Consider the following 14,696-nt stretch of genomic DNA (forward strand, 5'->3'; position numbering starts at 1 on the left):
GTGAAGGAAGCTCTCATTATGACTGGCTGTCACTGTGAGTGCCAGGGACTGCCACACCACCTGAGAATATTCATGCTTGGCCAAGCCAAACCTTCACTGGTGGTGTTTCATGTGGAGGGTGGAAAGACGGGGACCAAGAGTGCTGCTCTGGCAAGAAAGGAGGAAGTCATATAACTTTTAAATCCAACCATTAGAAGATACATGCCAAGAGCACTTTGAAAGCAGAACACCTATTAAAAATAGCACACCTATTTAAACAGCTACTTCCCATTCAGCAGGGCGGATACAATTTTCTTTTTGGAGGGCAGGTCTGGGGTGTCAGCTACCCTGCTCCACCAGCTGAAACCACAGATGAGAAAGTGCTTTAAAACCTGCAGGCTAAGTAAAGTCTCAAGGCCCTGGTTTGGGAGGGAAAGATTTCACAGAATTAGTCCCAAGAAATGTACATGCTTTCTGGGCTCCTCCCCTCAAAAGGTGTACCTGGTCTCCAAGTCCAATTCTCTGCCATCACTTAAGCTCTGAAGAGGGATATGTGTGTCTGTGTAGAGGTGAAGGAGGGGCAGGAGGACATGGGTCATTTCTCCAGATCCAGTTTAGGTCCAGGGGTTAAGGGGCATGAGAAAGGGACTATCATTTCTCTCAGGCATTTTCTATCCAGAATACCCCCTGGACTGTCCACTGCCATCCCCTGTCTGCAAGCTTTCGGTCAACTCATAAAATTCTTCTGCTTGATTCTAGCACAAATGAGAAGTATCTGTCAGGGTGGGCAAAGGGAACAGCACCTTACTTTACTGACAACCAAAAATTGTAAATCCCAGCATACTGGAGAGAGACTAGTTCTGAGCACCCTGCCTGTCTCGGAGCTCCCTGTTTCTGAACAAGTCACGACACTGGAGGTGCACCTTGCCCAAGGTCAACTAAGAGCGCAGCCAGTGAGGACCCTACACAAATTTTTCCTGGTCCCTGGCCTCCAATTCAGTTATTTTCCATGCATTAATTTACACTTTGAGGGAGAGAGACTGAGGGAAATCAAGGGATTCCTGAGTTTGGAAGAAAAATTAGGAGAACTAGTAATTACTCAACCCCCAAGGAAATATTAGGCCAGCATGTCCTGGCACTTTCTTTCCTCTCCTCTGGAATCTTCCTCCTTTTTGTGAAATCGGGGCACTTGGGAGAGTGGGTGCTGGGGCCTGGGCTGGAGAGGGAGAAAGTTTGCCTTAGGTCAAGGGTGGGGACCAGGGGGGGAGAGGGAAGCCTGCAAGGAGTCTGAGCGTGTAAGAATGAGAGGAAGGGGCAGAGAAGAGAAGGGCAAGGAATGGTAGAAACAGAGTCAGAACTGAGAAGAGAGGAACCAGAGGGTAAGGACAGGCTAAAAGTAAGAAAGAGGGGAGTCAAAAAGGGCACAGAGAGGAAAGGTCCAAGCAGGACCGAAAGTCGAGGAGAGCCCGAGAGCGTCAGCGTTTGGAGAAGGAGCTGGAGAGGGAGCGCCCCAACTCGCCTCCCCGGACGGAGCTGGAGCCCCGGCGGCAGAAGCCAGGGAAGGGCGCCCGAGGCTGCGCCCGGCGGGCGGAGGTGGAGCGGGTGGGCCGAGGTGGGTGCGGAAGGTAGGACCCCCCAAACCATCGTCCCCGCAGGGCTGGAGTGGCCGCGCGGCCGGGAGAGTGGCCGGGCGGGCGCTCGCTCACCGATCCGGGCGGCCGGCACTGTCCTGCGTCCGGGGGCTGCGGGCGGGCGCGGGCGGTGGCGAGGAGGGCGGCGAGCAACGGCCCCGCCAGGGCGGCGTGCATCCTGCCGGGGCCCGCGGGGCGCGGGGGACCCTTCTGGGCGGCGCCCCTCAGCTGGGCGGGCAGCCCCCGGCTGGGCACGGAGGTTCCGCTGGAGCGCGGGGCTCCAGACACTGGATGCCGGGAGCCCTTTGGGGCGTGGCTGGATGTCCCTGCCGGACCTGGGGGTCCCTCTGGGGCGGGGCTCCGTCTGTTGCAAGAGGGGGATCCTCTGGGGCGGGGCCCTTTGGCCGGGACGCGTAGCCGGGTTGGCCGAACCCCGGGGTTGTGAGAGCGCGCGGGGTTGCCGAGGCGCGCGGAGGTCCCGGAGCTGCGTCGCGGTCCAGGGGCGCGCAGGGTTCTCGGGGTAGTACCGGGACGGCGGGCGCGCGGGGTCCCGGGGTTATGCTGGGGACCCGGGGCGCGCAACGGTCCCAGGGGTGCGCGGCGCTCCAGGGGGCGCGCGGGGGGACAAGTGCGGCGGCGGGCGCGGCGGGGGCGGGGGTCGGGTCTGGGGCGCCCGGTGGCCCCCGAGCGGGGCTCAGAGGGGCGGCGGGCGGCCGCGCGGCCGCTGCCCGGGTTCCGCCATGCTGCTCCGCGGCCGGGAGGGAGGGAGAGAGGAGGGCGGGAGAGCGGCGCGGAGCCGGGCCGGGCGGGGGGCTGGGGCCGCCGGGGCGGGGGGAGGGGAGGACCCGGCGCGGGGGGCGGGGGGCCGGGGCCGCGCCGGGACGGGCCGCAGGGAGTCGGGGAGAGCTCCGCGCCCGGGCGCGGCGAGGCGGGGTCTGATGGGCATGGCAGGCGCTCGCTCGCTCCTCTCCTGCTCCCTAGCTCGCTCTCTCACACGCGGGCGGAGGGAGGCGAAGCCCGCAGCAGCCACTTCCCAACTTTCCAAACTTCCCAGCGCAACTTTTTCCTCTCCTCCCCTGCCCGCGCCTCCTCCTCCCCCTTCCCCTTCCCCTTCTCCTCTCCAACTCCCCGCCGGGCCGCAGCTTCAACGCGCGGCCGCCAGAGGGCGACGGGGCCGAGGCCCGAAGGGCCAACTTCAATCCGGCTGCGCGTTGGACGCAGACTGGCCCGGCAGCGACAAATGTCGGGAGATGGACCAGACAGGTCCTGGAGGAGTGAACAGCGAGAGGAGAAAGGCAGGCGTGGACAAGCACTCCCAGACTGGCTGGAAGGCAGCACTCAAAAGAAACCCAGGGAAGCTGGTATTTACAACTTTTTATCAAGCCCCTGTTCCCAAAGCCGGCATGCGGTTAGTAGGTGTTCTGCAGACACTAGGTGCATTAAAACAAAACAACAAAATAATCTTCCTCAGAATTCCTTGAGACTTACCATTTAAATAATCTATTTCTTTGGACCACACAGGATCCTGGTGAGGGGTCCTGGAAGGGTAAGGTTTCATATCCCAGTTCCTTAGACCATAAGAATTGAAAGAGCCCTTAAAACCAGCTTCCTTCTGTTCTGGAGAGGCAAATGAAACTTACAGAAGACCAAGAGGCAAGATCCAAGCTTCTGGACCGTTTCCAGCCAATGGGGAAACTGAGTCATGGGCACCACCAATTACGTGTGTTGAGAAGAGTTCCCTGACTCTTCCTATACTGATGATAGAGACTGAAGGATGAATGAGGTAGGATTGTTAGAGCCCACAGCCCACAGAGGCGGGTAGACCGGGAGAGATGTGCAAAGAGGTGATTCAAATATAGACGATGAGTGCCAGGAGAGACGGAAGCAGAGAGAAATGGGAACAGAGAGGGAAGTCTCCTCACACAGCCCTGGGGCCCAGGGAAGACTCCCGGAAGTGATCCCGAAGGATAATTCAGGGGCAGCTGAGTAAAGGAGCAGCTGCCAGGGCTGAGAGGTGGGAGAGTGCCGGTGCCTGCAGGGTTCTGCTAGCAGTTAGGCATGGCTGGAGCAAAAACCCAGCAGCAGGAGCTGAAGTTGTGTCTTCTGGACAGGCTGGAGTGTTTGTACTTTATAGGTACTAGGTGATGGGGAATCATTGCAAGATTTGAAGTAGAGGGTGGCTGGAGCCTTTTAGGAGCCCTGGATTGGAGGGGGCAAGCTGGAAGCAAAGAGACCAGTGGGGAGATGGGCAGTCAGTGGAGAGGTCCCGGACTCCCAGCTCTCCCAATCCTCCCACTCAAGTCTTCAGGCAGCAGATGGAGCAGCTGGAGAATGGCCACTGGAGAAGGTGGGCAAGGATGACCAGCTGGGCTGCAGGGGCTGAAAGGCTTCCAGAGCCTGCAACCTGGGTCTTTGAGGGGAACATGGAAGGAAAGGAGAGGATACCAGAGACTTTCAGGCTGACCCACCTGAGACTGCCATTTCTGCAGGTCAGAAATAATGACTGTGAGCAGTTTCATCTGGTTCCACCTGCTGGGTGTCCACGCCACCTCGACTCTTTGCTATGCACACTTCTGGTGACAGATGCAGATCAGGCCAGAGGGCCCAGATGGTGCAAGAGAATAGTATGGCTCCGTGCTTCCAACACACAGCGCTCTGAGAACTGCAGCTGTGACAAAAGAGAAGTCCCTTAAAGAGCCTCCACTCCTAAAGGCTCCAAAACTCCCTACAAAGCCACCACTCCCCATGATGAGGATGAGCTGAAAAGCTTGGGAGGTGAAAGGAGAATTTAATTCCACTGAGAGGGAGTGTGATGGTCTTCACGGGGAACTAGAACATAAGGGAGACAGTGGGTAAGAAAGGACCTGATCAAATTAAAAACTAATCCATATAATTAAAGTGATGGTGCATGTGACTATGTGTATGATTTTAAAAATGTTCCAGGGCTTTTTTCCTAAAGTTATAAATGTTTCATTGACTAATTTTCATAAGTGCCAGCTATGACTTCCTCCTCCGTGGTCCTTTCCTATGGCTGTGTGACGAGTGTCCAAACAGTTAACCTCTCTGTGCCTCTCTTGCTTCATCCAGCTTCCTGTCCTCACTATTTTTCTGAGTCAATGTGTGCAATAATCCTTTAGAATCTCCACCGGTATGGTTACTGATATTGTTAATGAGATGCAATAACAAACAGGTTTTTCCACTCCTGGGTACATAATACCCAAGAGAACTGAAAGCATCCATCCACACAAAAACTTGTACACAAATGTTGATAGCAGCACTATAGCTAAAGGGAAAAAAAAAATAGCTAAAGGGGAGAGCCAACCCAAATGTCCAGCAACTGATGAATGGATATATAAAATGTGGTATATTCATATGATGGAATACTATTTGGCCATAAAAAATAATGAAGTGCTGATACATGCCACAATATGGCTCAATCTTGAAAAGATTATGCTAAATAAAAGAAGCCAATTACAAAAGGACATATATAATATGATTCCATTTATATGAAATGTCCAGAATAGGCAAACGTATAGAGGCAGACAGGCGATCAGTGGTTGCTTAGGGCCAAGAGGAACGGAGAGATTGGGGGACCCTGGCTAAAGGGGATTGCATTTTTTGGGGTAATAATGAAAATATTCTAAAATTGATTGTGGTGATGGTTGCACAACTCTGTGAATATACTAAAAAAACCATTAAATTGTATAGTTTAAATGGGTGAATTGTAAGGTATGTGACTTATATTTCCATAAAGTTGTTCCCCCCAAAAAGGAACAAACATGTTTGAGGCCCCTGGAGAGGGTGCTCCCCAAGAACAAGGGTTTCCTTGAATTTTTTCTCCCACCTTGTATTATATCAAGAGCAGTCCCTGACGAGCAGTCTTAAAGTCCTAGAGATTCCACGTGCTTCTGCTAACAGCTTCCTGAGCAGCTTCTGGTAGTTCAGCTGTCCTGGCTGGATCTCAGTTGCCCTGTCATCAGGATGAACAGCTCAGGGAGCAGATACCCTTAAGGTCTCCTACCCTCAACACTACAGTCCAGAGTTCCATGGCCTCCACCTGCCCAGGGGCCTGTAGGCAGGATGGGAAGGGACACAGGGCTCAGGAGGCAGGCGGTGGACTCAGACGCCTGTCCCCTCTTCCGGATCACATCCGGCCCACTTTCCTTTTACTGCATTTTAATGAAGTTGTTCAATCAGACGGGTACCAGGAATCTGTAGGCCGTAACAGCCGGGACAGGAACAGAAGCCTTGTTGCGGAACTAAACCAACAAAGTCTGCCTCTTGAGCCGATCCAGGAGCCCTGGTCCTGCTGAAGGGCATCTCTCAGGCAGGGAGATGAGGGGCTCCCCTGCTATGCTGGACCAAAGGAGAAGCTTTGCTCTGGGCCTGAAGGCTGCCTTCTCGATCGGCCATAGCCTGGGCTGTGGGCCACACTGGTATTTTCCAGTGGACCTGGCCTGGCCTGACTCCCCGCTCAACTCCTATCCCAGATATGCTAACCTCCCACCCACCCCCAGGCTCTGTCTTCCCCCCCACTCAGGTCTTAGAGAGTTAGAAGTTAATCCTTGATGGTTGAAGGTCATGATGTCCTTGGGGGGTGGGAAAGAAGAGAAGAGGATTCTAGGACCGTGCAGAGGTCAGTAGTGCTTAACACAGTCTAGAGTGATGGAGAGAACCAGAAAAAAAGGCATATGCTGAGATGATTCCTAAAAGGACATTCCCTTACAAGAGTGGGGAAACACACACGCCATCATAGAAGTACAACAGAGGATTAGGATTGCCATACAAGATGGTATTTGTTAAAAACAGAAAGTTCTACTGGGTCCAGCCCAATGGGGGAGGAGGACACAGAGGAATCAGCCCAGGAGTCTGTCCTCAGGGAGCTTGCCACCCAGAGACTGAGACAGAGGTACCCACAAACAGGGTGCTTTGGGAAACAGATGGGGGGTGAGGGAGAGCAGCAACCTTAGGAGAGAAGAAAGTGGGGCTTAGGAGAGAGAAGGTCATCAAAGGTCTTTGCCAAGAAGGTGACGTTTGAGTGGGTCTCTACGGATGAGCAAGACTTGGACAGGGAGTGTGAGGAAAGGAAGGTCACTTCAGACAGTGGGAACAGTGTGTGCAAAGGCAGGGAGTTGTGTTTGGCCTACTGGGAGCTCTGTAAACAATGATGGGGGAGCTAGAACATGAGAGCTATTGGGGAAGATCAGAAATAAGACTGTACTGAGAAGGGCCGTGCATGACTCTTGGAAAGCCCTCCATCTTGCCCTTCAGAGGATATAATCGTCTTAGCTTGCTCTCTATAAATGGTCCTGGTGGAGGGTGGCTGGCATATCAGTTTCCAGACGAGGCATGTTCACAGCCCGATGTGTGCAGCCATCAGTGATAGAACAATGATATGCATTGACTCTGCCAACTCACAAATACTTATGGGGCCCCATGTGTATTGTAGGCCTGAAGGAATACAGTCCTGACCTCTGCCTACTTGCAGTTATTGAACAATATTCAGGTGACTAGTTAAAATGCATTTCAGTGCCAGGTGAATCATGTAGTATCATAAAACTCCTGGAGAAGCCAGTGAGATCTGGACAAGGGCATTAATCCGGGAGGAGTAGGATTTGAATTTGGCTGTGCAGGAAAGTAGGATTTACATAGGTGGAAAGAGACTTGCTTGCAATCCAGTGAAGGGGAATGATGAAAGCCAAGGGGTAGAGGTGGGTCAGGATCTAGGAAATTCTGACTGAAGAAGAGGGGTGATATTAAGAATGGGCTGGAGTGAGGCGAGGTGACATGGGCCAGGTGTTGGCAAGTGAAGGAGGAATGGGAACTGGGGATTATCTTAGACCAATTCGGTGCCAGACCCTTTAGCTAAAGGATCTGAGCAACACTGTGGGACATATACTTTTACCCCCATTTTATTTATTTATTTGGTTGGTTGGTTGGTTGCGCCCGGCCTTAGTTGTGGCAGGCGGACCCCTTAGTTGCGGCTCGCAGGCTCCTTAGTTGCGGCATACACGTGGGATCTAGTTCCCTGACCAGGGATCGAACCCGGGCCCCCTGCATTGGGAGCCTGGAGTCTTCTCCACTGCGCCATCAGGGAAGTCCCTTTACTCCCATTTTAAAAATGAGGCAACTGAGTCTCAGAGGGGACACACGGCATACTCAAACTGCACAGCTGTTATTAAGAAGGCCTGGGTTGTCTAGTTCTTCCTACTAAACCACTTGCTTCCTTTAAGACACCAGTGGGAAGGTGGCGCAGGTTGTATGGGCCAGACTGGGTGGGTCTTGGGAACACACACACACACAACCACTGGGGGACACATTCACACCACATATGGCACATCCTGGGCTGTCTCTCCTAATCTAATTAGGACAGTGGGACGTTTGTCATTTAGGGGACTTTTGCCTTTCACTTTATCCCAAGCTGTTTGAGGCTCTGTTCCTCCATTTAGGCGTTAGTAGAAGTACGGAAAGGGAAAAAAGAAATGTGATGCTTGAAACAAAATACCCCATCGAGCTGACCACTAAATAGCATTTAGACCCCAAGTATACACACAGCTGCTTTATGTAATGAAGGCTGTGGACCATGTTCCTGGATATAAAATAACAAACCACATATAACATTTTACATGGCTGTGTAATTAGCACGGATCTGTGAGTGTGTGAGCCGAGCAGGCTAAGGGAAGGGGGGCTCGGGCCTCTAGCGCAGCGCACTGGAGGGAAGAGCATGTGCTGTTGGGCCAGGAAGATGGGAGTTTGGATCCTTGTTCCCCACTTGGTAGCCCTAAGACCTTGGGCAACTTACTTAAACTCTGAACTTCCAATTTCATATCTGTCAATAGGAGTAAAAGTATATGCCTTATAACAAATGGTTTGGCCCTTCCTGCCCCCACAGGAACAGTTGGCAATATCTGAAGACATTTTTGGTTATCATAATTGGGAATGTGCTACTGGCATAACACCTAAGGGCCCAGTGGGCAGAGGCTGGGATGCTGTTAAACATCCTACGACGCACAGAACGGTTCCTACAACAAAGAATGGTCCTACCTGAAATACCAGTCGTACTGAGATTGAGAAATCTGGTCCTACAGAGTTGCTGTTTCGAGGCTATAATCATTACTAACTTTTATTGAGCATTTACTGTGTGCTCAGCACAGCTCTATCACTTTATTTAAATGTGCTGCCTCTTGCCTGTTCATAGTAAATCGATGAGGGAGGTACTATCGTTAACCTCACTTTACAGATGAGGAAACGGAGGCCCCAAACTTGCCCAAAGTCCCCCAGCCAGTCAGTGGTGGAGCCAGGTTTGAACCCAGAGGGTGCCACAAGCTGAACGGAACTCATGTGACTGCTTCAGTGCCTGGCGTGTGGCAGTGATGGTAAAGTGGGTGAGAGGACTCGCTCATTTGTTAATGTGGCACATATGTTTTGAGAGTCGAACTGATGCTAAAGAATTGGTGAACAAATAGTCAGGGAACTGTCCACACAGGCCTTACTTTCTAGTTCATGAAGAAAAATAATAAAGAAGTAACCCAGACCAATGGTAGAGAGGGTCTGGTGGATGCTAAGGAGTCTGCCAGGAGAGGATCTGGGGGAAGAGCATTCCCAGCAGAGGGACTGGTCTCGGCAAAGCCTGGAGGGAGGGACCACCTTGGTGTGTTCAGGAAACAAGAGAAAATTCCAGCAAAGCCTGCCTCTTAGGGCACAAGGGGGAAATTCTAAGAGATTGCATTGGGGAGATGGGAGGGGCCAGGTGAATTAAGGGTTTGAAGGTCAAAGTGAGGAGTTGAATTCCAGCTTTACTAAGAAGCCATACTAAGGGTTTTAAAGAAGAGTAACACAATTTGATTAACATTTTTAAAAGCTGGTGCAGACTTTGGTATGGAGGTTGGCAAGCTGGAAAGTGAGGATTTCGAGGAGCCCAGTAAGGGCACTAGGGCAGTAATCCGGGTGAAGATGGCGGTGATTCCATCCAGGGTGCTTGTAGTGAAACTGGAGGAAAGTGAGCAGATTTGGGCAGAGGACAGAGAGGGAGGAGAGGAGGTGGACAGCCAGTTCAGGCAACTCTTTCTTGGGTTACTGTGGGAAAGAAATAGAGTGGTGTAAGAACACGGGTCAGTGGAGAGACTTCACATTACGGTCATATAGTGTCTGTATGCCGATGTGAAGGATCCGGCAGAGAGAAAGGAGCTTATGATCCCAGAGCGAGAGGGGCTCTGTGGAGACGTCCTTGAGAAGTACTAGAGAAAGCAAGAGGCTTGCGATCTAGAGACGATGGAGGGGCTCATCCTTGTTAGGACAGTTCAATCTGTTATTACAGGAGCTGGGGCAGTAAGTATGTGAATGTTGTAAATAGTTGAGAAAGCTGTTCTGAAATACTTATTTCTACTTTCTCAGAGAGAAACATCAGTGCCCCGACCTAGGCCACTGGTCAGCCCCAGCCCTGACCACCAGTCCAGACTGAGCTCTGGCCCATAGACTGGATATCTATTCCACACAACCATCTCCCTTTGTCACAAGGGAGACCTTGGGAATGACCATGGATGACTCAATGTAACCCATCTTAACAGCTGAAAAGGCAACTTGAAGCAAAGTTCTACAGCACCAGGACCGATCAAAAGATGAGGGCTGCCTTCAAGACAGTATCCAGAAGGGGAGTCCCCAGGACCTGTGAGAGGAGAGGGTTGTTAATAGCAGAACCATTTATGGGAGGTGTCTTAATGGGAGGAGAGCCAAGCGGCCATCAGAATGGGTCAAAATTTGGGCTTCATTAGAATGAGAGGCCCAGACTGATATAGGACGGAGAAACACTGAGACTGTCAACAAGGACTCAGCAGAGCGAAGTGTAAGTGTGTTAAGTGGGGTTATCAGTGATTCAACTAAATCTGGGAATGCTGAGTGCTTTTGCAGGTTTTCCCTTTTATATGGGTCCTTGTAGGACCAATGTCATTTGTGCAATTAGATTTATACATTTATATGGTAATTAAGAGTTTAGAACCTTAAAATATATGCTGTATAAGAAAAAGCTTCATAACTCTTAGCTTAATCCCTCAGACCTCAGTTTCCTCATTTGTGAGGTAAGAGCAATAGTAATGCACAACTCACAAGATGGTGGATGTGAAGGCACTTTGTGTACTGCAAAGGGCATGAATATTACTTTTATGATCGTTATTAATGACATTGATAAAAAGAGGCCTCAAAAATATCTCCTCTCCCTCGATAAGCATTTTCACGCTCTTCTAAGAAGTTGTGAAAGAGCCCAAGTCATCTGCAACACGGATGCCTTATGCAAGAGGTCATAAGTGTCCGGGGCATGGTGGCACTCAGGGCCACTGCACTGAGCATTTGGGCAGGTCGTGCCTTGCACAAGGGCACTCTCCTGAGGAGGTGAGTGGGCAGTGAAATCCAGGGACAAGGGGCTGCATCTATGTTTGATTCCACAAGGCACGGTACAGGCTGGGAGTGGCTCTGATGACACCCACCTGAACACTTCCTAAAATATTTCGGCTTGCTTGGCCTTAACGTACCAAGTTCAGTGACGGGGAATCAGCTGACTTTCTGCCTTCAACTACTGACATTTTCATGATGACTTTCCAATCTGTATCTCCAGATACAGAGGGTCTCTCCTCTACTTGAGTGCCCTGTTTTTCTCTCAAACTCATCACATCCAAATTCAAACCTCCATTCTTCTCAATTCAGAATTTGGGCTGGAATCTCTACTTCTCAAATTTTATGTTTGAAAGCCTTTCCATTAAGCTTATTTGGATATTGCTTGTGACATTTCGTGACAAGAAGCTTACTGCCTTCTGAAATAGCCAACTCTACGTTTAAGCATCTCTTAACATTTAGAAACTTCTATGTATTGAGGCTGCATCTGCCTACCTGCATCTTTTACTCACTAGTTGCTGGTACCAACGCTTGGGATCACACAGAACGTCTTCTCCATTTTCTTAATAACAGTGATTTATAGATTGACAGGGACTAAGTTACCCTGTGTCTTATTTTCTTTCTTCCATTCCTTCTAGAAAAGGTTTTGCTTCTTTCCACTCTCCTGATCTTCATTTATAAAATTCCTGTGTCTAATGGAAGCAGCCTAAATATCCATCAACAAATGAATGGATAAAGAAGATGTGGTATACATATATACAATGGAATATTACTCAGCCATAAAAAAGAATGAAATAATGCCAAGTTCTTAAGAGGGTCAATTACAAGGAATATCACATATACAAGGAAAGGGTAGGTTTAGACAGAAGCTTCATGAGGATGGAGACCAATGGAAGTGTTTTTCATTTAACGTTGTGCACTGCTCATATTCATAATAGCTGGTCCTACTAGCTGCTGTGACTAACTGATGACATTGGAGCACTTTCTCTGTGCCAGGCATTTAGCCACGTGTAGAGTTAGGAGAGTTCCAGTTGTTCTACCTCCTCACAAACACTTGGTCTTGTCCATTTTTGTAATTATAGTCATGCTAGTGGGTATGAAGTGGTATCTCACTGCAGTTTCAATTTGCATCTCTTTAATGACTAATGATGTTAAGCATCTTTTCCTGTGTTTATTTGACATTCTTATGCCTTCTTTAGTGAATCATTTGTTGAAATGTTTTGCTCATTTATACCAGGCTGTTTGGCTTTTTACTGAGATGTGTTAGTTCTTTAAATATTCTGCTTTCCAGTCTTTTGTGAAACAGTTTTACAAATATTTTCTCTCAGTACATGGCTTGTATTTTCATTTTCTTAATAGTATCTTTTGAAGAGCAAATTTTGAAGGAATCCGAGTTATCAATTTTTTTTGTTTTATACTTTGTGCTTTTAGTGTCTTATTTAAGAAATCTTGGCCTAACCCATGGTCATTAAGATTTTCTCTCCTTTGTTTTCTTCTAGAAGTTTTATAGTTTTAGGTTTTACACTTAGGTCAGTGATCCATATTTAGTTGAAATTTTATGAAGTGTGAGGTAAGGATCAAGGGCTTCTTTTTCTTCTTTTTTTTCCCCTTCTTTTTAGAAATGGATATCCATTGTTCCAGCACCACTTGTTGAAAAAAATCATCCTTTCTGTATTGAATTGCCTTGGCACCTTTATCAAAAATCATTGTTTATTTATGCATGGGCCTATATTTGGACTCTGTTCTGTTCTGTTGATATAGATATCTATATTTATAGGAACACCATACTGTCTTTATTACTATAGATTTATAATTAGTCATGAAACTGGGCAGTGTAAGTCTTTGTTCTTCATTTTCATGTTTGTTTGGCTACCTTAAGTCATTTGTGTTTTCATACAAATTTTAGAATCAGTTTGTCAGTTTTTGCACAAAAGCTTGCTGAGATTTGGACTGAGATTGCAATGATTCTCTAGATTTACACCTTAATAATACTGTCTTATGATCCATAAGCATGGCTAATCTCTCTTTAGTTTTTCTTTAACTTCCCCTCAGCAATCTTTTGAGGTTTTCAGTGTATACAACCTGCATATCTTTTGTAAAATTTTCCCCTAAGTACTTCATAATTTTTGATTCTCTTATAAATAGCCTTTAAAAATTTTCAGTTTATGACTGCACTTTCCAAGTGTATAAAATACAATTGTGTTTTGTATATTGTTCTTATTTCCCATAACATTGCATTTTCTATATCTATGGAAATGATCATATGGATCTGTGATGATATCCCCTCTCAATGGCCAAACTCATCTGGGAATCACAGGGCAAGGGAGTAAATTTAATGCAATTCAGGGAAGCCAGCCTCTCAGAGCAAGAGTAGAGTAGAGAAAGGTGGGAAAAGGATCTGGAAGGGCAAACAGAATATCCAGCACAACACATGTGCGTGTGTGAGTGGATGTGCCTCTGAGTTCTCTATTCTATACCAATGGCGTATCTGTTCTTATGCCAGTACTACAAAACATTTATACCATGATTTTGTATCATGTCAATGTCTGGAAAGGTGAGTTCTTCTCTCTTCATTTTTCCTTTTTCACTATTTAAAGCTTCTAGGTTAAATGTATTTGTATTCCTCCATGTACCTTTTAGAGTAAGTAGATTGAGTTCTCAAAAAATCAACTGGAATTTTGATTGGCCTTGTATTAAATGTTTATATTGATTTCAGAGAAGAGATATGTTTTTAATATTAAGTCAGCCTGTCTAAGAGCAGTAATGTGTCTCTGCTTAGGCAAATAATCTTCTATGTCCTATATTAGTGTTATACTCTTTTACATAGGGGTCCATTGTATTCTTGGTTAAATTAATTCCTGGGTACTTCCTGTGTTGCTGCTACAATGAATGGTGCAAATATTTAGTGAGTGCCTTCTATGTGAAGGCCCTGTTTTGGATGCTATGGATGCAGTAGTGAACATGACCTTGTCCCTGGTCTCATGGAGATGACACTGCAAAGACAGACATCACACGTGTAAACAGACAAATATATGGCCACACATTGTGAAGAGCTGAAGCAAAGGCCCAGCTTTCCACCCTGGCCCTCTGCCTTCCCAGTGTCATTCCTCAGTGCTCTGTGTCACTGCTCTTACAAAGATGCCAGCTAGATGTCAGGAAAGCAGGATTTCCAGCTCCAGATCTGACTCTATCTAGCCAGTTTGTTCATCTTTAGAATGAAGAGTTGCACTACACAACCTTTTCGGACTCTTCCAGCTCTATACATCTTTTGTTTCTTCCTCCTCTCCCTCTCTTTTTCTTTCTCTCTCTTTCTTTCTCTTTTTCCCTCCCCACCCCCCATCTTTCCTTCTTTCTTCCATGATTGAGTATGAAGGGAAGAATAGTATTACCTTGGGAAGAGAAACTGCTTAATTTTCTTAAAACTGTCTAGTTTTAAGTTCCGTTGAGATGCTCCGACCAAATGCCCACAGTAGAACATGCAGGTGTGGCTCTAGGAGTAGAGTCCATGCTAGAGATGGACACTTGAGAGATACACTGAAAGTCGTTATGTGAGTAAGGCCGCTTAGAGAGTGTATAAAATAAGAAAAGAGGAGGATTAAGAATAGAAACCAAGGACTGAGGCATTGAAAGTAAAATTAGAGAGAGGAAAGGTCTTTCAGAGGAAAATTGCCATGGGTTTACTTTTATAAGACAAAGGTTTTT

The 14,696-nt window shown here is 48.1% G+C and overlaps 1 protein-coding gene across 2 annotated transcripts in view; it reads right to left on the reverse strand.

Moving 5' to 3' along the window:
* The window catches only part of TRABD2B (TraB domain containing 2B), a 217,007-nt gene extending 215,187 nt beyond the window's left edge, over positions 1 to 1,820 (reverse strand). For both annotated transcript variants that reach the window (XM_082615075.1, XM_082615074.1), the window contains exon 1: positions 1,686 to 1,820. In XM_082615075.1, the coding sequence (XP_082471201.1) occupies positions 1,686 to 1,787 (102 nt within the window). In that variant the 5' untranslated portion in view covers positions 1,788 to 1,820. The remainder of the gene's footprint in view (positions 1 to 1,685) is intronic.
* Positions 1,821 to 14,696: the final 12,876 nt, after the last annotated feature.

Source organism: Mesoplodon mirus (assembly GCF_964341445.2).
Source record: "Mesoplodon mirus genome assembly, chromosome: 3".
NCBI classification, from domain to species: Eukaryota; Metazoa; Chordata; class Mammalia; order Artiodactyla; family Ziphiidae; genus Mesoplodon; species Mesoplodon mirus.